This window comes from Musca autumnalis, unplaced genomic scaffold, assembly GCF_047663935.1.
Source record: "Musca autumnalis isolate F117 unplaced genomic scaffold, ASM4766393v1 scaffold_1, whole genome shotgun sequence".
NCBI lineage: Eukaryota > Metazoa > Arthropoda > Insecta > Diptera > Muscidae > Musca > Musca autumnalis.
The window spans coordinates 118,085,940-118,111,375 of NW_027411644.1; the positions used below are offsets into that span (position 1 = coordinate 118,085,940).

The 25,436-nt window shown below is 39.2% G+C and overlaps 1 protein-coding gene across 25 annotated transcripts in view; it reads left to right on the forward strand.

Annotated features, from left to right (window-relative positions):
- The window catches only part of osa (trithorax group protein osa), a 183,120-nt gene that overhangs the window by 68,928 nt on the left and 88,756 nt on the right, over positions 1 to 25,436 (forward strand). For all 25 annotated transcript variants that reach the window (XM_073990048.1, XM_073990192.1, XM_073990116.1 and 22 more), the window contains 2 exons: positions 1,305 to 1,619; positions 16,149 to 16,337. In XM_073990048.1, coding sequence (XP_073846149.1) covers positions 1,305 to 1,619; positions 16,149 to 16,337 — 504 coding nt within the window. The remainder of the gene's footprint in view (positions 1 to 1,304; positions 1,620 to 16,148; positions 16,338 to 25,436) is intronic.

A 25,436-nucleotide genomic window follows, 5' to 3' on the forward strand; every position in this document is an offset into this window, starting at 1 on the left:
ACTGGTTTGGTCCAAAATTTGGTATTCGTAATATTTTGTCCAAACATAGTTTAAGTTCGAAGATGAGCCATATCGGTCCACTCCTTCAGGTACCTCCCCCACAAAAGTTCGAAAATGTTCGGAAAAATTGTGCGCACGATAACTTTTGAAGGGAGTAACCGAATTAGTCCATTGCACATGTTGAAATTTTTACCAAACATGGACTAGATTCAGATATGGTCTCTATCGGTTCACTTCTTTGGGTACCCCCCACACATAATTTCGGAAAAGTGCAGTTTAGGACCTGTTCTCGAATCGCTTTGATTTTTGTTATAACAACTTGTATTCGCTGCCCCCATTACGACAGTACAAGTTTTTTCAGGGGCAAGTCCATACTGTCTGAGAAAATGGTCCGAGAGCTGTAAAAAAATCCCTATGGGACCATGTGTAGTGGCTGGAGCGCACGATAACTCTCGAACGGATCAGCCTAATCGGTTCAAAATTTGGCCTTCGAATTTCTTTGATTTTTGTTAAAACAACTTGTATTCGCTTTTCCCATTACTTCATTTCCTTACTTCTTAAGATAATGACCCAAAAGCTCCAAAAAATACTGCCGGCACCAAATAAACTGGATAGTACGTAAGATAATTTTCGAAGAGAGAAACCGATTTGGTCCGTACGTTGTACATGGTATTATATAGACGTCAGGAGATGGTGTGTCACATATTTTCTTTAGGTCCGAAGCTGAGGGCATATCTCTGTCGGCCAAGCCGACTGCTATTTTTTTTTACTTTTTTTAATTTGAAATTCTATGTTCGTAAATTATTCATATGCAATTTGCTTTAGTGCGTATAATTCACAATTACAAGTTAATAATTATACGCACAGATGTACTACTTGAATAAAATATTTCAATATATTCAATATATATGTATTTATGTATATCAACAATTTCTTACTTTCAATAAAGGGCTATAATTCAATAGAATATTTTCATTGAAAGACTTATTTCTAATTTTTAAATGTTTGTCTAAGAAATCGTTTCTTATTTTTAATCCTTACATCCTAGTCTTCTTTAAAAATTGTTTGTGTTTATGTATTGTTTCTATTTAGCATATTTTTCTTAAGACACTCTTCGATGATTATTTCAACAATTTTTAAACAATTGAAAGAAATTCAATTAAATTCTCTTTATCAGATATTACATTTTCTGCCATTGATTGTTTGTTTTTGTTTTGTATAATCTCCTTATTGTTATCATGTGTTGTTTATTTTATTTTTTACTCATTTATTTATTCTTGTTCTTATTCTTCTTCTTATTACAGACAAACACTTCCAGAGGTCAATCCCCATATCCGCCATCACAAAGTCAAAACTCAGGTTCCTATCCAAGTTCGCCCCAGCAACAGCAACCACAGCCTGGGCAACAACAACAGCAGCAACAAACACAACAACAACAGCAACAACAACAAAGTAGTAGTGGTAGTGGTGGCGGTAGTGGAGGTGGTCCACCACCGCCGCCACAATCTTCAAATCAAGGCACAACACCATCTCAATATTCACCATATCCCCAGAGATATCCCACACCGCCCGGCCCAGCGACAGGACCAAATCATCGAACTGCCTATACGACGCATCAGGTGAGTAGTGTTGAAGATTTTGAGTATTGTACATATTCTTTTTTTTTACAAATGATAATTCTAGAGGATTAACAGAACAGGAAAACTTAAATAATTTTACTTATTTATGTTTTTCGGGATGATAAATAGTTTTTTAAAGAAAGACCACAGGTAGAAAAGTAATATGGTCAGAGCAAACATATTTTGTGAAAACAATAGGACATTGTAAATATGTAATAATAAATATTGTTAGCTTAATTAACAAATATTATGTTACCGTGAGTAGTGAGTTCTCGTGCCTTCTCTAAAAACGCCCTGGTTTGGCGTGTCGAATTTTTTTTGGCTGTGCGTGACTGTAATTTTTGTACACAATTTAACACGAGTGGCACGACGGGTCACGATCGTGCTTCTTTAAATCGCCGTGTTGGTGCACGAAAACGCATAAGCATTTTGGTGTTCGTGCATGTCCGTGCCTAATTTTTTAGGCACGCACACGTCTCTAGTATGGTTGCAAGAACAATATATTTACAATGCTTACAATGTGTTTACTCCTTATTTTTCTCTGACTATATTTTTATCAGTGTTCTGCAGAACAGAGCAGGGTTGGAATTCGACCGAATTACTGCAGCTAAATATGTCTACGATAGTTAAATAAATAAATTATTAAATAAACAAGTAAGCAAAGGCTATAGTCGGACGGGGCCGAACATGTGATATCCTACACCACAACCTGTAGGAATTTGCTATGTGCAACCGTCTTGCACGCTGAATGTCCGGGTTCGATTCCCATCGAATTGTCTACGGTGGCAAAATACCCGTTAGTAATATTTCCTGTGTATTTCAGTCATAAAAAACGTCTCTACAAGTGGCAACTTAGGACACGCCGTTCGGACTCGGTGATAAAAACTAGGTCACATATCAATAACATAATATGAATCCATTGATATAAGAGAAGCCTCCCTTGTCTTTACTGGGATGTTTGTGGAAAAATATATAAATTATACATTTCTTAATAATATTAGAAAATTGGAAAATTCACATCGATTTGCCCCTCCTGCTGCATCTTCAAATTGTCCTTGAATATCAGGTTCCTCTTTGGAATAGACCTAAAATAAATAAATATATATACCATGCAGTTTGGTATAATTGATAATTGGGAAAATTGCGAGTTTATTGAAGATCTATCGTCCAAAATTGTGCACTTGTACCTCACATATGCTTCGAAAATAGTTCATTGTGGGCATATATTGTGTTATCTAAAATATATGTTATACCGGTAGAAATAACTAACAATGAATAGAAATTAAAAAATTTTGCATGAAAACAAATTTTAAATCGCAAAATTATTCATATTCAATTACACACCAAAGAAGATAGTATAAGTCAGCTGCGCTAACGGTGATATACCTTCAGCCTCTAAAAATATATTTATTTTGTAACACGAGTTTGCTTCAAAATACGTGGAATCTGTAGGTATCGTAATATGGGGCTATACCAAATCAATTTTAGTAAGCTAAATTCTGAGTTTTGGAAATATTTGAGAATTATTTTTTTAGATTTGTAATTTTAGTTTTTGGAACTTCTGGACTATTATCTCAGGAAGTATGACTTACCCCGGGAAAGGGACCAGAATAGGGACCGTAAAAAGAACCTTCTTAAAAAAAGAAAATAATAATATTCAAATAGATCCGATAAGGGTCCTCAAACTGCACTTTTCCCAAATTTTGAGGTACTCGAAGGACGGACCGATATAGTCCATTTTCCAATCTGATACATGACTGGATGAAATAATACGATGTGAAAAGTTTCGACGAATCAGAAAATCCCGTTGAGAGTTAACTTGCGGATTTGCGGCGCAAGTACAATCTGCTGATACAAATTCGAGAGGATTCTTAAATATCCCTTTTCCGAATTTTGTGTGGGAGGTACCCTAAGGACTGATATAGTCTTATCCGATCTATATCTGGAAGGAATAATAATATATGGAAAGTTTGGAGCAAATCGATTGCTCACTTCGCCAGTTATCGTTCACACAATTTTTTCGAAAACAATTTTGAACTCTTTTAGGGGAGATGTGGACCGACATGGCCTACATTCTAACTTAAACAAAGTTTGGGCAAAATATATCGTTGTATAAAATTTGGTTCTAATCGGTAGATCCGTTTGAGAGTTATCGTGCGCACCAGAGACTGGCTTTGAGTGCGATTGTGTATGATCGAACACTCATAACAAAAAATTAATTCAATTCAATCAGACCGTCGGCTGTAAATTGTTTATTCGAGTCGCTCACACAAACACAACAAATGTTGTGACCTAACTTGAATTGAATGAAGTTGGATGTGTACGTTCAAGTGGCTCGCTTGATTGCTTTGTTTACGAACTGATATTTGATTGCTACTAACGGGACGATCAGCCACAGCGAATGTTATTATTTTGATTTTTCGTTGTGAAGTGAGTGATTTGATCGCACTCAAACTCAGAATATTTATTCTGATTGAAATCACAACAGACGAAAATAGTATGTGTGTGTGTTAAAAAATGAGTTGCAGTGAATAATTGTATGAATGGTGGATATTTTCGATTTACAATATTTAAAATGTGTATGTAGGAAACAAAAAATTAATAAATTAGTAGAAATTAAATATATATAAAAAACAAAAAATCGTTTATTTCATTTGGATTTGAGACAACAGTGGTTCTTATAAAAGTACAACAAACATTAATTTCAATAAAGTATGTACCTATATGATTTAAAAATTATGATTTAATAAATTAATTAATTCAAAATTAATTTCTTATGTTTCATATAAGTATATGGTACTATATACATACTACAGCAAATGCTATTTAAAGTAAATATTTTATAAATTTTATAAAAATATCAGTAAAGTCATTTGATAGGTTCAAATTTCCTATTAATTTTGCATTTCATGCAATGAGAATTCATAAACAAAAAACTAACTGCTATTTACCGAAATGTTAAAAAAAATACTGAGTTGAGCGAACACGTGAACAATCATTGAGCCAGAGCAAACTCGATTGAAAACGAAAATCAGATTTACGAACGTTTACCAACGAGTCATATGTTCGATCATCCCTTGTTACTGAACAAAACACACAACCACAAACGCTCACTTTGTGTGTGCGGATAAAACTCATCAAACCTGATTGTTTTGTTCGAGCCTATTTAAAAACAATCATTCTATGCAGATCAAACACAACAACGTTATGAACAAAAATCGAGTAAATGGACGAGTGTGATGAAATTTTTTGTGATCGAAGTCATTCTCTGGTGCGCACCAGCCAGCTAGACATTAAGAGAGACAGATAAACGGACAGCGTTAAATAGACTCCAAATTGTCTGAAACAAATTTCGTCCAAATATACTTGGGGTCTAAAACCAATATTTCGATGAGACACATCTTTGGTCGTATTTTGTTTGTATCCCCTTTACCCTAAATCTTAAGGTATAAAATAGGTGGCGAGGCGATCCGATGTTGCAATATTTGTACAAAAATCCAAATTGACAACTGAACTGAAAATTTCTCTGTCATGATAGGGACAATTTGTAGCATGGGAGGAAATTGTGGTTTTCTACACAAAACACATTATATATCAGGGAGTAGGTACGTTATCTAGCAGACACATTATTGCAATTTGCATCAGGGGAAAGATCAGTAGTTATTTTTCCATATGTAGGCTACTTTGTCGGTATATGCCCTCCAGGAATGAAAATATGGACCAAAAATAAAATTTGTATATCTTTCATACAAAAGTAATGGTCTATGTCAACCGCTAAATAATATCAGATCATCATGCAAAATTATAGGCATTTTATTCAACCTAAACTCTTACCTTGTGCAAAATTTCGTGACTATTGAGCTATAGTTGCGACCTCTAGCGGGTTTATGATTACACTACAAACAAAAAACTGGATATATTAGGCTGTAACTCTGTTATCTGATCACGTACATCAACATAATTGACATCAATTCAAAGGTCAAGAGATCGTCTTCCAAATATAAGTCACGAGTGGGGAATGTGTCTCTCAGGAACAAAGATATAAGCTGTTTATTAAAAATTTTCACAATTTTCACACAAAAGTTCTGGTCCATTTAACCCTCTAAATATTATCTGATCACCATCTCAAATTGCAAACTTCATCTTTGTTATATACTCTTACCTTATTTAAAATTTCGAGGCGATCGGGCTATTATTGCAACCAACAGAGCAACTACAAAATCGGATAAAAATTATGTTTTTGGTCCATTTCACCCGCTAAATATTTCACGATCATCACCAATTAAAATAGCGATCTATTCTGATGTGAAATCGTGACGATCGGTCCATAATTGCGGCCTGGAGTTTGATTACAATTTATAATGGACAGACGGACACACGGACGGACGGACGGACACACATCTCAAAATCGCTTTATCTCACCGAGATATGAAGATTGGTATACCACATTAGGGGTCTCCGACGAATATTTCGCGGTGTTACATGAATTTTTCCCAAAACAAACTTATAATACCCTTTCCACATAGTGGTGTAGGGTATAAAAAGAGGAAGCGACAAATAACCCGGAATGCCTGCCTCGAGTTTTCTTTGGTCCGTGTCGGGATAGAAAAGAACCCCTGGCCATATATCTGTTCCGTTTGCCAGATCGGCATTCGACATATGTCCACTTCGGTGAGATGTTATGGATGTAGAGAATGAGTGTACTCAGGTCCTAGTCGCTTCCAGGACTACTGCGATAGGAGTTAAGTTGCTGCTTTCTGCGTCAGAGCATCTCCCAGCGTTTCTCCAACTTTGTTGTCGGAATACGAGACACCCCCAGTCTCCCCAACAACAACAAACGCAGTATCTAACATCCCGAGTTGTGGTTCAGCGCCCCGGAAACGCATCATTCATGCAATTCAATTGAAATGGTCTCTGTAACCAAGTCAGCGACTAGTAGACTTTTGGGGGTCGAAAGAACATCATGGTCACCGCAATCTAAGAAACAAAACTCACCGTCACCTGTAGCTTGCAACGTTGCCATGGTTACAACGTTTTGCAGAAGGATCGTACAAGAAGCGGAGGAGGAGGACTTGGATAAGAGATTGCCACAGCTCACCACACATCTCCTTTAACAGACCACCCGACTTCATAACCTATGACCGCCGTACTTTTCTGAACCATAGAAAATCTGATTGGCAAGGATAGCTGAGAGAACTTTCCGGGACAGCATCACTGCTGCAGCCACTCGCTACATACCTGCTGGTCGAATACCCGAAATCAGACCGAATTTCCAAGCAGTGGCGACGGGACCAAATGAGTTGGAGAACTCTTACTCAACAGGCTAGTATGTGAACAGAAACGGGAAAAGCGGCTACACCACCTGAAGAAATGCTACATTGGTGCAGGATTAGGTAACGGTGGGCAACGGTTAAATCACTCTCGAATCGGGGAAAGACGGATGATAGGAAGACTGTTACTTTTGATGGCGTGGCAGTAAATGATCCGAAGAGGTAAGCGTGTTATTTTAACCGGCAGTTTATAGAGCACTCTGTAAGTGATAGGTCGAAGAGTAGTGGGTTACGTCGCATAAGAGGAGCCCTCTTTGGCGGGGAGGTACGGAGTAATGCTTAAGCAACTGGGTGAACCTAATGTTGAGAATTTAACAAGTGTCCTCAACCTATCGTTAGCAGGGTGGTCCCGCTACTGAAGCCAGGCACGATCTTCATCTTGTGGCCAGTAGTAAAAATTCTAGAGGCACTTACTCCTACCCATGATGAGAAGCAGATTCCCAGTTGCCCAACATCTGCATCGATTCCAAAAAAGCATAGCACCACAACAGCATCACACTCCATATTCACACATATCAGTAGAGCAGGCCCTGCGACCGAACAGTTATGGTGGCTCCTGACCTATTGAAGGCTTTCGATACCGTCAACCATGCTAAGCTGTTCGAGAACGTTGGATAATCAACTATATGTGTGGACGAAATTCGTTTGTGTAATTCAGAAATAAGTCGAAGACCCCAAGGCGAGGTTATATCTCCGGAACTTTCAAGCATTTAACTTTCTGAAATTCCTGAGGACTGCTACATGGCGCCTTCTCATTATACCGGGGCACCCGCACAACAATATGTTGCCGATAAAGTACCAGCTTGGGTGATATCGATGTGAGGATGCCTGCACAATCATTCTTGTGGACAGGTTTCTCCCCACACAGGCACACCAAGAGAGATCTTCATGATCTAGAGATAGAAACAAGTCCAAAGGCACAAGGAAAACCTCTAAATCTAAATTCCCAGCAGAAATGGAAAATCATCCGGGAAATTGGCATAGGCAAATGGAAAAACCAATCTCTTGGATCGGAAATTGATGTTGAGACATTGAACCAGCAGTTTGTGGACCTCATTCCGACATCAGGTATATCGAGTCCCACTTTTCCTCAATCGGGCGATGCACAAACAATATCACAATCTAGTTGGAATGTGAACAGTGAACTCACTAACATGCTTGAATTTAACTGCGTCTCTCCACCTGAAGTCCTCTCCTCATGCATATCAGTTAAATCAAATGCTATGGGAACTGACATGTTGCATCCAAAATTTGTCAAACTACTCCTGCCTTATATTCTTAACCACATAACACACATTTTCAATACAATCATCACGACAAGTACATACCCCAATACGTGGAAACATGCCAAAGTTATTCCAATTCTCAAAACCAACAAAGAATATAGGCCAATTGCTATTTTACCCTTTCTTTCAAAAGTGTTCGGGAAAATTATACACGAGCAAATTACGCACCACTTTCAACTTCAAAACTTATTGTTTGAACGTCAATCTGGCTTCAGGCCCAACCACAGCTGCATAACAGCACTAATGGATGTGTCTGAATGTATAAGGAATAAGATTGATTCTGGAAATATAACGTTCTTAGTTCTGTTGGATCACTCGAAGGCATTCGATTGTGTAAACCATAATATTCTTTGCTCAAAACTGAAATCACTGTTTCGTTTTTCTGATACCTCTGTTCGACTCATTAGTTCATACCTGCAATACAGAACCCAATCTGTCTACTGCAATCATAAAGTGTCAAATGGTTTGATAATTAAGAGAGGTGTTCCTCAGTTCCATGTTTATGCTGATGACGTGCAGCTATACCTAAGTAGCCCCAAATCTGAAATTCAATCGCTAACGGCCATGTTGAACGAGGATTTACTTAATGTTTACGAGTGGGCCAGAAACAATGATTTATTCCTAAATCCTGCTAAGACTAAATGCCTAATACTAAGCAAATCTAAACTTGCACAGTCCCTTGTTTGTCACGATATTATATTAAACAACCAATCAATTAGCATCGTAAATGAAGTGAAAAACCTGGGAGTAATGTTTAACAATCGTCTTAAATGGCACAATCACATACAATTGACCACAGGGAAAGTATTTGGAATGCTAAGAACACTCTACGCCTGCCAACGTTTCACACCACTAAACATCAGGACACTTCTTGCCAAAACATATCTTGTGCCACAACTACTGTATGGATGCGAATTATTTGCATCATGCGACAAAAAGAGCCACGACCGCCTAAACGTTGCATATAATGCTATTTTGAGATACGTTTACTGCTTACGGCGGCGCGACAGTACCTCCCCAATCTCACATAAACTGTACGGAGTTACCTTCGACAATCTTCTCAAAATTAAAGTTCTAACATTACTTCACAAGATCATATATACAATGGAACCAAGGTATCTCTTCGACTACTTACAATTCGCTCAGTCACCCAGAGGGAAAAAACTGATTATACCACGGCACCAATCCAAGGTCTCTGACTGGCATTTCTACATATACTCTGCTAAACTTTGGAACCAACTACCAGATAACATCCAACTCCAAGGCAATGCATCAATATTTAAATCAACACTTTATCGAATGTTTGGACCGACATAACTTCATCGTTCACTGTTTTCATCTTCATTTCATTCTAATTATCGTACCCTAATCTATCTGAACGATTTCTTTAATTATTCATTGCAATATTTCCAAATATTTATTTCAGTTATCTCAACAATGTACTTTTGTTCCAATTATTATTACATTTACAGTTTATATTGTAGAGTATAATCTTAAGAAATATATTTTCTGTTGTAATACATTTATAAAAATACTAACCCACACTGTCAATTATAACACTTCGGTGTTGTTGTGTGGGGTACTAATAAATAAATCAAATCAAATCAAATCAACGAGTCACACTGATACTGTTGTATATGCAGTTCAAAGGTATAGGGCGAATGCCGTACTCGGATACGTCCCCCATTCATCACAGCAGAAGAACGCCTGTTGACAAGGTAGTCTCGACAACAAGGACTGACTACTGTCGGTGAAAATTCCAGAACGATTCACAAATAGCTGATGAGGAATTCTAAAATTGATAATGATGACCTCTGGTCTGTATGTCTGTGCGGATAATATAAGCGGTGGTCTTCTGACCTTAATCAAACAAACATTTTCGTTTCTTCGTTTACATTTCCAGATATAGAAAATCGAAGATTCTTTAAAATTCTGTCATCACCGACGTTCGTCCGTAATTATCCTTGTAATTTATTTAATATTCGATTGTGTTTGTCCATCGTTCTCTGAACGTTTAACATCATATCATTGGACATTTGTGCCCTCCCCCTAACAATGAGGCATTTACTTTTCTCTCTCCTCTCTTCCCCATTATATGAGGTATTTATCCTTTGTGTGTGTGTTTGTCTCATTCCCTTCGATCTTTTATCTACGTTTGTCATCGTTATACATTTTTAATTCATTTTCAATGTTCAACGATTTCTCTGTAATTTTTAAGCTCAGCAGAGAGTATGTGTGTGTGTTAGTTTCACTGTCAGTCAGTCTGTCAGTCAGGCAATCATTTACATATTCATTTGTTTGTCAATTCGTTTGTATTTACTCAACAATATAATAGTGTGTGTGCAGTGTTGTGTGTGCGTGTAGGATATTCATTATTTTTGAACTTTATTCAAGGATTTCAAGCTCTGAATAGTTAATTAGAATTGGTATTGATGCCAAACAAAAATTGAATTCTTTGCATTATTGATTGATTATCCCCCCCAACAATGATGAAAACATTTTGCGTTCGGTATTATTATTATCCCTTTAAATGCAAAAAAAAAAATGAAAATTATTAATGAATACTAAAGGAGTTGTTGTAATGATTTATGGACGGTTTTTATGTCAAATGTGCGGCGGTGGCTTAACAGAAAACATTTGTCCCATACTTTGCACAGTGATTCTGAGTTAGGTTGCAGCCGTCTGTTATATTCGCAGTTCTCTGAAGTTCATCATCAATAGATGAGAGCTCAACTAGGTTTGCGATGTTGTAGCCGTATAAATTCCTATAGGACAAGGATTGATGACGCGCACGACACACTGCACTTTATCCAGTGCCTTGCCAAGCCTAATCAAAAAACTATAATCGCTTTGTGTTTACAACTAATCAAAGTGGCCACATTATTAGACCTTGATCTATGTCAGCCAGAGTCAGATTAAGAAGGCAAATGGACATACAACATATAATATACTGTTACAACAAGAAACAGTGTCGCCAATCCAAGAATCATAGTTACTCGGACATTTATTTATTTATCCTTTTAATCAAAAAATCCCTGACACCGGCTTACGGGCTTTTCAACGTGATTTTTTCCCACATTGAGCTGGCCGCGGCTGCTCCCGAAGGCAGGATGAATTTGCATCATTAATACCTAGAACAACGGCTGGAGCTACTAGAATGTTGAGCATATCATATGAAGTTAACTGATATCACGAAGGTGCCAGCTAAGGCCATTGACAACCTTGGTTCTACTTTATTATAATCTCAGCCTTTAGATTAACGAAGCTACACTTCGTTCGATTCGATCAAAAATTTACCTTATCGAAACAATCGTTTTTGACCACAAGTATGTTTGGATGAACAAGTAGTTAATTTGGAACTAATTTAGCCCTGTTTGTGCGTCTGTCTGTCTAACTGGTGCGCACAATAACCCTCGAACGGATCAGCTAATTGCGTCCAAACTTTACACCTCGTAATATTTTGTCCAAACATAGATCGAGTTCGAAGATGTGTCATATCGGTTCATATCGTTTGCAAAAGTTTCGTTTCGTATTTTCGATAAGAACAAAACGAAACATAACCCATGTTGAACGAACTCGCTGTTTAGTTTCGTTTTATTTACATTCGTGAGTGCGAACAAAACGAAAAATGAAAAGTTCTCAACTTCACAACAGCTCATAGAAAACGAAACCGTACAATACACACTACAAACGTTTGGTGGTTGATTGAAACATCCACTGCAGTATATTCCAAGTATGTTGATGCTAGTTTATAGGGTTGTTAAGCAATGAAATATGTGTCATTGAATGTGTCATCATTTCGCACAGCAACCGTTTACAATCGATTCATTTTGTTGCGTTCGTGAATGAAACAACTAGGAACAGCATAGCCGAAGTACATTTCAGTAATCGTACAGTTTAGTTCTTCTTCAGTTGAATAGTTTGTGGATTTGTTTTGTTTTGAGAACGAAACGATTCAGAAAAAAACGAAAAGTTTGTTACGTTGTCTGAATGGTACGGGGATCGTTTCGTTTGTTTGCGTTCATTACTTCTTCGGATACCTACCTCCCCCCACAGAAGTTCAAGATATCTTTCACGATATCTTTCAAAGTCGACTTAGTGCAAACTTTGCACATCGCAATATTTACTTCAGACATACTCGTAGATCAGGTTCGAATATGGAGCAATCTGTCCACTCCTTTTTGAATCTCCCACACGATATTTGAAGAATTTTCGTATGAGTGGTAAATTGTCTCGGATCGTTTTAAAGTCTGGGTTGGTGTCAATCCGGTACGTAAGACTACGCTTCGGGGGTTGGATAAAAGTTGTGTTGCTACTTGCTGAGCCAACAACTACAAACGCAGCATCTAATGGCCCGGACTGCGCAACAAATTCAACGAAATTGTAGACTTTATAAGTCGAAAGAACACCATGGTCGCCTGACATTGAAACGAAGCTCACTGTCACTTGAAGCTTGCAACGTTGCGATGGTTACATCGTTTTGCGGAAGGGTCGTACAAGAAGCGGTGGAGGATGACTTACCTTTTTATACACCGGTCTGTCCAATACAGACCTATCTCACTTGAAGTTGACTCTAGTGGCCCATACATGGAATGTATGACCGTAGCAGTAAAGTATGGGACTGCCGAGGTAGAATTGCTTAATATGTAGATGTCGCCGATTAATAGCTATGCCTTGCGTTATATGCCTGACCATAATTCACTTTTGGAGGGCTTTAATTGTCTGGTGTTAGGGACACTACAATGCTCATCAAGAGCTTGACTTTCCATCCGTCATAGGCTATGGCCAAAGCAAATTGACAGGCCTACATTTTGGACATCACCATCGTGGCATTCGGTCTGATAAATGACGTGTCCTGGCAACCAGTCATTTCCCTTGGCTCAGGCCACCGTTAACAGACCACCCGAATGTCTTTATAACCTCTGACCGCCGTACTTCTCTGAACCATGGAAAATCTGATTGATCACCGTTTCTGCGGGCTACCCATTCCCTCAGATCCTCGAGTTGCTGAGGAATTTTCCGGCATATCATAACAGCTGCAACCACTCGCTACATCTAATACCCGAAATTAGACCAAATTTCCCAGCAGAAGCGACGGGGCTAGCAAATAAGCGTGACGAGCTTCGTCGTACAAACACTAAAGCCTTAAAAGTTGGGCCAATTGACTTCAAGAGTAAGTTCCACAACTGCAGGAATAATTCCCTCAGATCCTCGAGTAGCTGAGAAATTTTCCTGGACATCATCACAGCTGCAGCCGTTCACAACATACTTACTGGTCGAATACCTGAAATCAGACCAAATTTCCCAGCAGAGGCGATAGGATGGGAGCAAATGAGCATGATGAGCTTCATCGTATGAACTCTGAACTTTGGGAAAGAAGGATAATAGAACGCGTCCAATACTTTCCACGGCGTGACAGTAGCAGATCCGAAGAGGTGCGCGTGATATTTTAACCGGCAATTTATAGATCTCTCCGATAGTGATAGGGCGAAGAGGAATGTGCAACGCCGTGTAAGAAGAGCCCTCCCAGCCGAGAAGGTACCACCATAATTGACGATGAACTATGTTGCAGATATTATCCGAAACGCGAAATCATCCAAAGTGTTGGGCCCAAACGGAATCTCAATGGTAATGTTTAGGCAAGTGGGATGAACCCCGAGTTCAGTATTTAATAAGTGCACCAGAAGCCTGGCAGGATGGTCACGCCACTGAAGCCAGGCTGATTCCTATTTGCCCCACATCAGCATGAATTCCTGAAAATGCACAGTACCACAACAGTATTGGACGCCATATCCACAGATATCAGTTCAGGACTGAACCAGAACAGGCCGTGCGACCGAACAGTCATTACCTATTGGAGACCTTCGATACCGTCAATCATGCCAAGCTGTTCGTGGGCATAGAGAAGATTTTCATACAGTTGTTGTTGAAACGTTGTATAATCAGTCACAAACGACTTCAGACGATTTCAGAAGTCAAAGACCCATCACATGAAAGAGGGAGTTCCCTAGGGCGGTGTGATATCTCCGGAACTGTATAACCTCTACCTTTCTGATAGTCCACACCCTTCGTATAGCATAGAGATCTAATGTATGCCAAGATTGTACGAGCTTGGCATCGGTTCCTATTGTCGATGGCATATGTGACAGGTTAAGTGTCTACATATCTGGCATAGTGCACTTCTTCCATCTGAGGAATATGAAAATATCAGTCGTTAAATCCATTTCACCACCTGGAGGGCTGAAATGTGTCTACCCCTAAACATATTGGTCCATTGGTAACTACACCAGGATATTTGGTGTGACGAACGATATCATGTTGAATGAATTCGCGCAAGCCACGGTTATTTGCGACAGTATCAGAAGTAGCCGCAAGGTTCTCAAGTCGTTGGCCGGCAGCATTTGGGGTGCTGACAAAGAAACGTTGTTGACCTATTATAAAGAAAAAGGCTGGTTTGTAGTAAGCTATGCTCCGCCACTGTGGTATGCAGCGCAAGTATATTCAAAACTGCCAGAATGCCCACCTGAGGACTGCTACAGGGTGCATTCTCATCAGCACAACAAGTTGCTGTCGTTTAAGTATTTGCATCTGGGTGTTATAGCCGTGAGTATTCTTTGCACAATCTTGGGGAATGGTTTTCCCCATCCAGGCACGTCTGGAAGGATCTTCATGATCTAGAGAGAGTTAATAAAAACAAAAATCCCCATATCAACAAGAGCCCTTTAGATCAGTGGTACATGCTTGAGTTTATGATTGATTCCCTTTTAATAAACAATCCGGTGCATTGAATTCCTAATTGCAAATTTGCAATAAATTCAGCATATATAGAAGGAAAAATTTAGGGTAGAGACATAGTCAGATTGCCGCACATAATACACCTGATGAGCGCTTCTCACCAAAGTGCGAAACATGTAGTGTAGTGGTTTGGGATGACAATTTCTCTGACATTCTTTTTCATTTACAAAAAAAACCTTCTGATGAATTAGCTCGTCTCGAAAGAGAAAAATAACAAAATCTCTGTTTCCGTTAACGAAGTAGCAGGTACATGCTAGTCTCGATATCATAACATTTCACATTGGATATTGCAAACTAATTGCCATAATATTGAATTTATGAAAAGTTATCGACGTAAAGATTACGAAGTTTTTTAGGTTTTATGACGATGATGTTGAAAATGAGAACAAATGTTAATGAATAAAACCTACCCGTATCTGCAGTGAATGTGATGTGCGACCGACCGACCATAGTCCATCACAGCATTCAATTTTAATAAAGGATTAATTTTATTCATAGATTTTTGTTGAGCAAAAACACACACGAAAAAAAAGTCCATGTAAAATACACGCTTCACAATGTTTTTCATTTCATTATGGAGAGAAGAGCGTGCTCAACAAACAAAGCGGAACAATAAATACAAGGACACACATAAAACATTTCTCTCGTATGTGCTTTCACACACACATCCATGGATTTGCTTTTTTCTGTTTGTTTTGCCTCCATACATTCTATCAAAACAAAAAAAAAAAAAAAAAAAAAAAAAAAACAAATCAGCCGCAAACCAAGAAAAACAAGCAGAAAAAGCGTTCATTCCATGGAAAATACAAATGAAAAGTTACTGTGGAAAATGCAATTTATTTCAGCATTAGGCTACATTTTGCGTAACAAAAAACAAAAACAAAAACAAGAAACAGCTTTTGAACTGAACACAAATGTAATTTAATTTTATAAATATTTTGTTATATGTATATGTTGTTGTTTTATTTTATTTTATTTGTTTTTTGTACAATGTATAGTTGTTGGTCGTTCTGGGAATTCTACAGCTGAATTATTAATTTATTTCTGTTGATGATTTGCTGGGATGTTTAATTTGTACTGTTTTTATATTTGTTCGGTTTGTTTTTTTTCCTTTACAGTATCCGGAACCAAATCGGCCTTGGCCTGGTGGTTCATCGCCTGCTCCTAGTCCTGGCCCAGGTAGTCATCCCCTGCCACCAGCATCACCTCATCATGCACAGCACGGTGGTCCACCGCCCAGCAGTAGTCCGAGTCATGCGCCAAGTCCGTCACCTCAACCTTCACAAGCCTCACCATCACCTCATCAGGTAAGTGATAGATAATATTTTTCTTACAGATAATTTTGCCAGGGTACTTTAAAAGAGAAATAATTTGTATTTCAAATTATTGGAAAATTGAGATTTTTTTAGTTTTCAATGAAGATGCTGCTATTGTGGTAATTCGGAAAGCAACTGAACTAAAGTTGCTTTCCATAATTAGGAAGATTAAGATTAAAAAGCTATTTTCAGATAAGTTAGGAGAGAGACTTCTATGCAGTCCAATTTTAGTTTAGGAGAATTTACATATTTCAAATACTCAGGAAATATAAGCTAACATTACACCCCGAGCTTTGATCAGCATTGTAAATGGTGTAGAATTTTTAAAACCTCTCAGAAACTTTTATAGTGGTCCTTGACTCGCCTGGGAGCATATGTCCGAACCTACCAGACGAGTCAGGTTCGGTATCGGTATCGTTATCTGGAAAGGGAGGTCCAGAGATATAAAAGAGAACCCCTAGATCAACGTTCTAATAAGGCAGGTTTGAGAGATATTCACACTGATGTGGTCGCTGAGGCTCTAAAAGCCTATAGTGCGAACATCGTCCTCGAAGATCATCCACCACGGCAAACGAGAATCGTGTTGACACAACTAAGATCTGATTGGTGCACAATATCTGCCCAGCATGCGGCACTGGTCCGCATACTATGCAGCATCTTTATACTGTCCAACGAACCCGACTAACCTGACTCCACTCTCACTTTGGACTAATCCTATTCAGGTGGCGTCCTTTCAGAGTCGAATCAATAAAATGAAGATATACACATACATGTAGAAACCGCTACAACAACAACAACAGCTATTTGTGACAAGATCAGAAGTAACAACAAGGCCCTCAAGCTGGCACTTGGGGTGCTTATAAAGAAACCTTGTTGACCTCGTACAAAGCATTAGACGGTCTATGGTAAACTACGCAGCGCCAGTGTGGTATGCAAATGTCGGAAAAACATTCAAAACTTAATGCCGCGCAGAGGACAGTAACATCCTGCCTCCTCAAGACAACATTGGACCATCTTCATGAGGAGACCAATGTTTTAATGATGCATCAGCACAATAAGATATTCTCGATTCATGCAGTACCTGCTTGGGTGTTATCTCCGAGAGCATCAACTGTAATAATTTTGTGAACAGGTTTTCGCCCTTGCAAGCACGGCAGGAGAGAGAGATCTTCCTCTTCACAGGTGCAAAAGGAAACCTCTAGATCAACCAGTCTATACCTAAGGAACAATTGTACCGTTGTAATAGGACCAGCGAAAATTTTTTAAATTTTTGTGGAAGGTACCGGAATTAGTAGACCGATATAGTCCACATTCGAACCTGATCTATGTATGGAAGACATATTGCGATGCCCAAAGTGTGGCCCGAATCATTAAATCCCTTTGTGAGTTACGCGCACCATTTTAGCAAGAAACATTAACTTTTGTGGGGGAGTTACCCGATGGAGTGTTCCGATATGGTCTATCTCCGAACTTCACCTAAGTTTGGACCATATATTTGGTGGGGCAAAATTTGGACCAAATCTGATGATGATGACGACTCCAAATTGTCTGAAACGTATTTCGTCCAAACATACTTGATCGTATCAGAGGGTATATATCCTCGTTAGCTTAAAGGATGTCGTGCGTGCAGTGGATCGTGCGGGCATGAGACGAATGCTGAGCAGATGTTTAGCACGTTGTCATCAATCCTTGCCCTATTCAATCATGAATCATGGGGTAGTTAGTGGTCGAAATTAGGTTACCATCGACCAGGACAGTCAGTTATGTGGCCGCAGATTTAGTGGAATATATATTTATATTTTGCATGCGGAATAAGGGGGTTGGATTGGATAAATAAGAGTTAAAATTTACACAAACGACATTAGGGAAGGTAGCCGACGTTTGATGAAGTGGAATACAGGAAATGTTAAGCAGTTCCCGAGATATCACCCCACTTCCTGAATTCCACGTATGACTGGCATCCACACATATAATTATTTATTCCACGTTTCAAATTTGATCGGGTTTCCTCAAACAGTTTGACATGGTTGACAATATCGAAAGTCTTCTATAGAACCACCGTGACTGTTCAATCGAACGACCTGTTCTGATTCAGTACTCTACTGATATGTGTGGGTATGGCGTGTAATGATGTTGTGGTACCGTAAATATCCCGGAATCGATGCTGATGTTGGGCAACTTGGAAACTCATTCATTCCTATCATGGGGAAGAATAGTACCTCTAGACTTTTCGCAACCGGCGACAGATTTTAGAGGTACTGTACGATTCACCTCTGCTGGCATCCTTGCCTGGCTTCAGTAGCTTCTTTTACTATATTAATAGCTAACGATAGACACTTGTCAAATATATAACGCGGGGTTTATCCATTTACTTAAGCATTACCATTAAGATTCCGTGTGGGCCCAACGCTTTGGATGATTTCGCGTTTCGGATGACATCTGCAACATCGGCCATTGTAAATTGTGGTGGTACCACCGAGGCTGAGAGGGCTTCTTATACGGCGTAGCAAACTCCTCTTCGCCCTATCACTCTCAGTGTTCTCTATGAATTGCCGGTTAAAATAACAAGGCACAAGGCATTGCTTCAGGTGTTCTAGCCACTTTTCGCAATTAGACTCGCCTACAAGCCTGTTGACTTTAAAAAGAGTAAGTTCCCTTCTTCAGCGTTGTTGGACGAACCTCATTTGCTAATCCCGACGCCTCTGTCGGGAAATTTGCTCTAATTGCGGGTATTTTACCAACAGGTATCTATGTAGCGAGCGGTTGTTGTTGTGATGATGCCCCGGAAAATTTTATCAGGCACCCGAGGATCTGAGGGAAAGAGCAGGTTTCTGTAATTGTGATTGGAAACTCCCTTGCCAATCAGCTGTTCTATGGTTCCGAAAAGTACGGCCTTCAGAGGTTATGGAGTCGGATGGTCTATTTACGGAGACGATGATAGGAAGGTGGTCTGAGCTAAGGGAAATTACAGGTTGCCAGGATACGTCATTTATCAGATCAGGTGCCACAATGGTGTTAACTGGCGAGTTGTGGCAGTCTTCTCCTATCCTCGTAGGAGCGTCTTAATTCCCCAACCAAAACGTGGAGCTATCAATTTGATCGGCCAGCGCTGTACCCCTCTGGTCATTACCTAGGTCGGAATGTCAAAGCTTATGATGGGCATTAAAATCCCCTAGCACCAGACGGTTGTATCCCTTAAAAAACGAACTAATATCGAGCGTATACACATTAAGCAACTCTACCGTGGTAGTAGCACAATTTTCTGCTACCCCCATGTATGTGTCACAAAAGTCAAGCTCAAGCCAAGTAGATCTGTACTGGACAGACGGCGTGTATTAGGAAGGCAAGTCCTCCTCCTCCGTTTCTTGTTCGATCCTTCCGCAGAACGTTGTTACCATCGCAACGCTGCAAGCTACAGGTGAAGGTAAATTTTGTTTCCTAGATTGCGGCGACCCTGATGTTTTTTTTTTTTTGCCTCATAAAGCTGACCTTATTGCAGAGACCGTTACAAATGAATTACAGGAATGGTACATTTCCGGGCCGCTGAACAACAACTTGCGGTGTTAGACGCTGCGTTTGTTGTTGGGGAGACTGCGGGGGCGTCTCGTATTCCGACGACGATTAAGAATCAGACTACAAAGTTGGAGACACCCGGGGAGATGTTCTGGCGCAGCAGCATACTTATTGCAGTAATCACGGGTGCGACTAAGGCCAGAGCACTTTCGGAAGTGCAGCCATGACCTAAATCAATTGCATCTCACCGATGTTGACATGTGGTCGGATGCGGATCTGGCAAACGGAACAGATCCATAATGGCCCGAAGTTCATCTCTATCCCGACACGGACCAAAACAGCTCAGAGTAGGCATTCCGGGATAAAATAAACGAACACAAACACACATAACTGTTTAGGTGACGGCTCTTGGTCGGGGATTCCTTCGAGTTAATCCGGTGCATAGAACCGGGCCCCTTTGGGTTTATATGAGAGAAGTCTCCCCATGTCCTTTAAAGGGGATGTTCGTGGAAAATAATTTTGTATACATCTCTACTTACTTGAACTTCGATTTGACGAAAGACCGTTTTTTAAATGAGGAAAAAATCTTAGATAATTTCTCCCTGTGTAATATTTCAATGCTGCAGTTGTTGGCGCCCAACCAAACTGACATCTCATCTCTGAATGAGTAACATTTGTTGTGTTTATTTTGCAAATAGAAAAATCTACAAATTCAAATTTATGATGTCGCCAACCAAACCTGAACAAACGGCCGACCGGCCGGCCTCTCCAGCCATTAATGGATATTGCGGTGACTATTCCATCACCAGCCACCACTAGTCATGCCCACAGCATACACAACTCATTGTGAATGCACTCTACAACCTTGGGGTGGTGGAGATCTGGCAGAAAATTCACAGGAAAATTTAAATTGTTGTGTGTTTGTTCGGCATATAACCAAGGTGTGTTTGGCTAACTCTTTGACATTTGCGTGGTTTGCCAGTCGAAGTGATATCAAAAGCAAAACATTTGAACAAGTTAACTAAGTACTACCCCTAAATGGAACTAAATTTGGACATTTTATGTGGATTAGGTTAAAACTGTGAGAATTCACAAGCTTAGTTCGTGCTTTTTGGAAGTCAGATTTGATGTGAAATATAAAAAAGTTGACATCAAATTTGTTAATCAGTTTTTGAGATGGAATTAAGTTTAACAAAACTCCGTGTAGACGTTGTTTTATACGATACGATTTGTACCAAATAAAGCAGGGTTCTTTTAGATTACGTTTCTACAAAGCTTTATGGATTTTACTTTAACTATTCCTAACCCACTTTAATTTACTGAGCGCACAGCTTTCCTTTACTTCATCTTTAAATGACTGTTTAGTTCGCGGTCTGATTTCCTACTCACTTATTGCCTCACAATTCCTTGGTATTTATTGGCGATTGGGCGCTTCTTGTTGCCGATGTTTCTAGATGGAGGATCTGGTAACATCTCGAATCTTAGCGACAAGCACTCAACACGTACTAAGCGAAACATAGGAAGTAAGAACCGAAACATAGGAAGTAAGAACCGAAACATAGGAAGTAAGAACCGAAATGATTGAGAAAATTCTACACAGTAGTTGTTGTTGTAAAACTAATTCAAATTTTTCAATTAACGGAAGTTCAACCAAATTAACTCAACTCTATCATAACATTCGTAACAAAAATATGCAATTTAACCAAACTTATCATACCCACCCTCCTAATTCATATTCAAATATGTACTGTACATCAACTTTATGAGCAAATAAAATAAAAACTCATATCATTTGATTGTTTGGTCACGAATAAACGCAATGTAACCATTACCGCTGCCAAGACCGACCCTCCCCCCCCCCCCCCCCCCCCAACCAGCACCACAACCACCATCGTCGCTAGATGACTATAAGGTAGGTGACTCATTACAAAAACTGGGCTGCTGGCCACAGATTTTCTTTATCTCTTGATGCACTCGCTCGCCCCTCTCTCTGCAATCATTTGCCTATCCAATTGTTATATTTGTTGTCTATTGTGGCGTGGTGTTCGGCGTGGAATATAGTCATCAATCGGAATATGAACTCATAGCCGCCATAAAACAGACGCATAACGTATGCAAAGCGTCAGACAATCAAATCTATTGTTTATTCAAATGACAATACAGTTATTTATGGTCGGTCTATGGGTCTGTCTGTCTACCTATCGTCATCGTATGGATGGCTGGATGGACGGATTATCGCTCCATTTCTAATATTGCTGCGGTTCACATGTGATTCGTATTTTCTCAGATTTCAATGATTCACAATTGTTTCGTTTTTGTTTTATGAAAATGAAATAATGAAATTTAAGGGATTTTTTTAATGAAAAATCCGCTGCAAAATTTTCCAGTTTATGAAAAGAGAAGGGGTGTTTTTTGTTGTTTGTGTGGATATTATTTTAATTTGTATGTCGGAAGTCACAAAATTTGCCGTAAAAGAAATTTGGTTTTTGCAAGAGAGAGAGCGGAAAGGCAAGAGAAAGTCTTAAAAGTCTTAGTTTTTGGATAATCAACCAATCACGGAAAACCCTTAGCAATTATTCGGATTCTACTGTATAACAAAATCTTGACACATTCAGGACAATCATGAATATTTCCCTCGGAGTTTTCCGCACGGAAAATAATTTTAAAAAGTGAATATGGAAATAAAACAGTGTGGTATTGTGGAAAGGGAACAAATTCCGCACGGAATTTTTATTCATGATTGCCCCGATTAGCTTTGAGAATTGAGCTAAAACCTTCAAAACACATAAGAAAGAATCGGTCTACTTTGCCGACAGCTAAAACCCCTCAGAATCTGAATGTGAAAAAGGCCAAAAGCTTTTGGATTTGTATATCCCAAAGTGGTGGCTATGTGCATAAAATTCAATTTCAGAGCCTTAAGGCTAAAAAAGAGGGTATATCGTCACCATAAATACCCGAAGACGTAACCCACATGAAAATCGAATTTAGTTTTTTGATGGAATCCGATACATAAAGCTGAAATACATGCTCTGGCAAAATTTCATGCTTTTACGTTCAAAAATAACGATCCTATTCAAGAAATGGCATTTCGGAAAATGGGACAACATTGTAGATTTTGTTGTAATGGAGGATCCCAAAACCAAGCGCTTCAGCGGTTTGGTTTCACTACATATTCCCATTCGTACAGGATTGATAATACTCCAAATATTCGCCCTTATAAGATTGATATTCTATAAAACCTGTTTTCATTTTATAAGGTTTTTGCTTCTCCTATAAAGTTTTGGATTTGTGGGTTACGTCTTCGGGCATTTATGGTGACGATATACACTTTGATACAATAAAAAATGTGTAATATCGAAATATGTAATGGTTTTAAAACCCGAAACTTTGTCAAACTTTCCATCGGGTACCTCCACCTCAAAATCTCATACATTTTCGCTTAAATATTGCGCACGGTATCTCTGGAAGGGAGTAACCGATTTGGTAAAAACTTTCCACATCGTAATATCTTTCCACTTCGTAATATCTCAGTCTTTAGGCTAAAAGGATACGACCAAAATGTGCCTTATCGAAACAATGCTTGGACGAAATCCGTCAGACAATTTGGAGTCGAGCCTCTCTGGCTAGAGCGCACGATAACTCTCGAACGGATCAATCGGGTACCCCCCAACTCTAGTTCAAACTTTTCGCTAAAATGGTGCATACAACTCTCGATTTAGACCATACTTTGCACTTTGTAATATTTCTGCGAGTCCCCTCCTTCGGGTACCTCCCACACAAAATTTCGGAAAAGACTTACCCACAATTCGTTTTGATTTTTTTGCATCAGGTTGTACTAAGTTTCCCTTTTACGATGGCACACGTTTTTTACGAGCAAGTCCATTCTTCCTGAGAACATCTCACGAAAGCTGTAAAAACCTCTACGGTCACCATGTTGGCGTGCACAACAACTCTCCAACCGAATATTGAGTTGGTCCAAACTTGGCATATCGTAATATCTAAGCGAATCTTGGATAAAGTTCGAAGATGGTGCCTATATGTCTGCTACTTCCCAGACTTCCCCCCACAAAATTTCAACATTTCCCTAACATAGTGTCCGCGAAGCAACCGTTTTGGATCTCCTAATATTTTGTCCAAACTTATTTAAGTTCGAAAATGGGACATATCAAAGATCATTTTTGTTTATATGTAGTTTAAGGTCTGTTCGAGGATCCTTTGAAAATTTGTACTGAAGGTAGTCCTTGTGGCCCTGTTTTCAGCGATATTTTGTTTTTTTTTTCGTGGGCAAGTCCATGCTTCGTAATGGTCCAAAAGCTCTAAATTATATGGTGACCAAATAAAATGACTGGTGGACGTGATATATATCTAAAGAAATGCCTCCCAAAATAATATACACTTCCAAATTGGACAATACAGTCCATTCTTTTGGGTACCTCTTCGATAATACTTTAGAGCTTAAATCAAAATTCATATTTCTGTCGGCAATTCCATACGTCCAAAAAGAGCCCAAAAATTCTGAGAAATATATAAATATATAATTTTTGGGGAAAATGATTTTGGTTGTGTAGTCGGTATTATATATGTCCATAGATGAAAAATACAATTCACACTGGCTGAAGGGTACGAGGGCTGAACGATAACTATCTGGCCTAACAATGAAAACGCTGAAGGGCACGAGGGCTGAACGATAACTATCTGGCCTAACAGTGAAAACGCGAATATTTACCATCAAAAATAGTTTTATTGTTTTCTTAAGTAGTCTCCAGCCTGATTTGTACACTTTTGCATGCGCTCAAACCAATTGTTGAATCACTTTTTCCACTCAGATTGAGACATCTCCAAAACACTTTTACAGCATCTTCTGGCTACGAAAATCGTTGACCACGCCTTTTTTCTTGATATGCTGGAATCAAATTAAGTTATTGGATCCCAGTCAGGGCTGTTCGGCGGATGGTCCCTCAATTCCACGTTTTGTCCGGTCAAACAGGCGCTGGTTTAAATCGATGTGTGAGAGCTCGCATTGTCATGATGCAGAATGATTCGTCTTCTCTTGGTAGTTTTTCAAATGTCTCAGGAGACTTCTGGCAAACAAATTGTAGTGTAGCATTCAGAATTAACCGTTCTTCATTTCTGAAGCCGTATAGTCGCCACAGGTCAGTTTTGCCGAAGAAACAGGCGAACATCTGCTTCGAAGTCCAATTTTGATGGATCTACCATTCTGGTAGAACGGTTGAGTTTGGGCGACCCTTACGACCTTCGTTTTTTTTTTGGGATAGTGTCGGCCACTATTGAATACATTGCAATGTGATTTTTTGAAGTCACTGTAAACAACACAACACAAGGTCGTATGACAAACTGTCCTGAGTACGAATAGGCTAAAAACTGTCGAACTGTCCAAAAAAATCAAATGGCGCCTGGCAACACACGGTTTTGCCTATGTCAGATAGTTCGTGCAGCGTATACACATATCCGTCGGCAAAACCGTCGGAAAAAATATACCTTTGTTATCACAGTCACAACCCAGCAAAAATTCGGATCCGTTAGTCATTATGTAACCCATTACAAAATAATGTATCA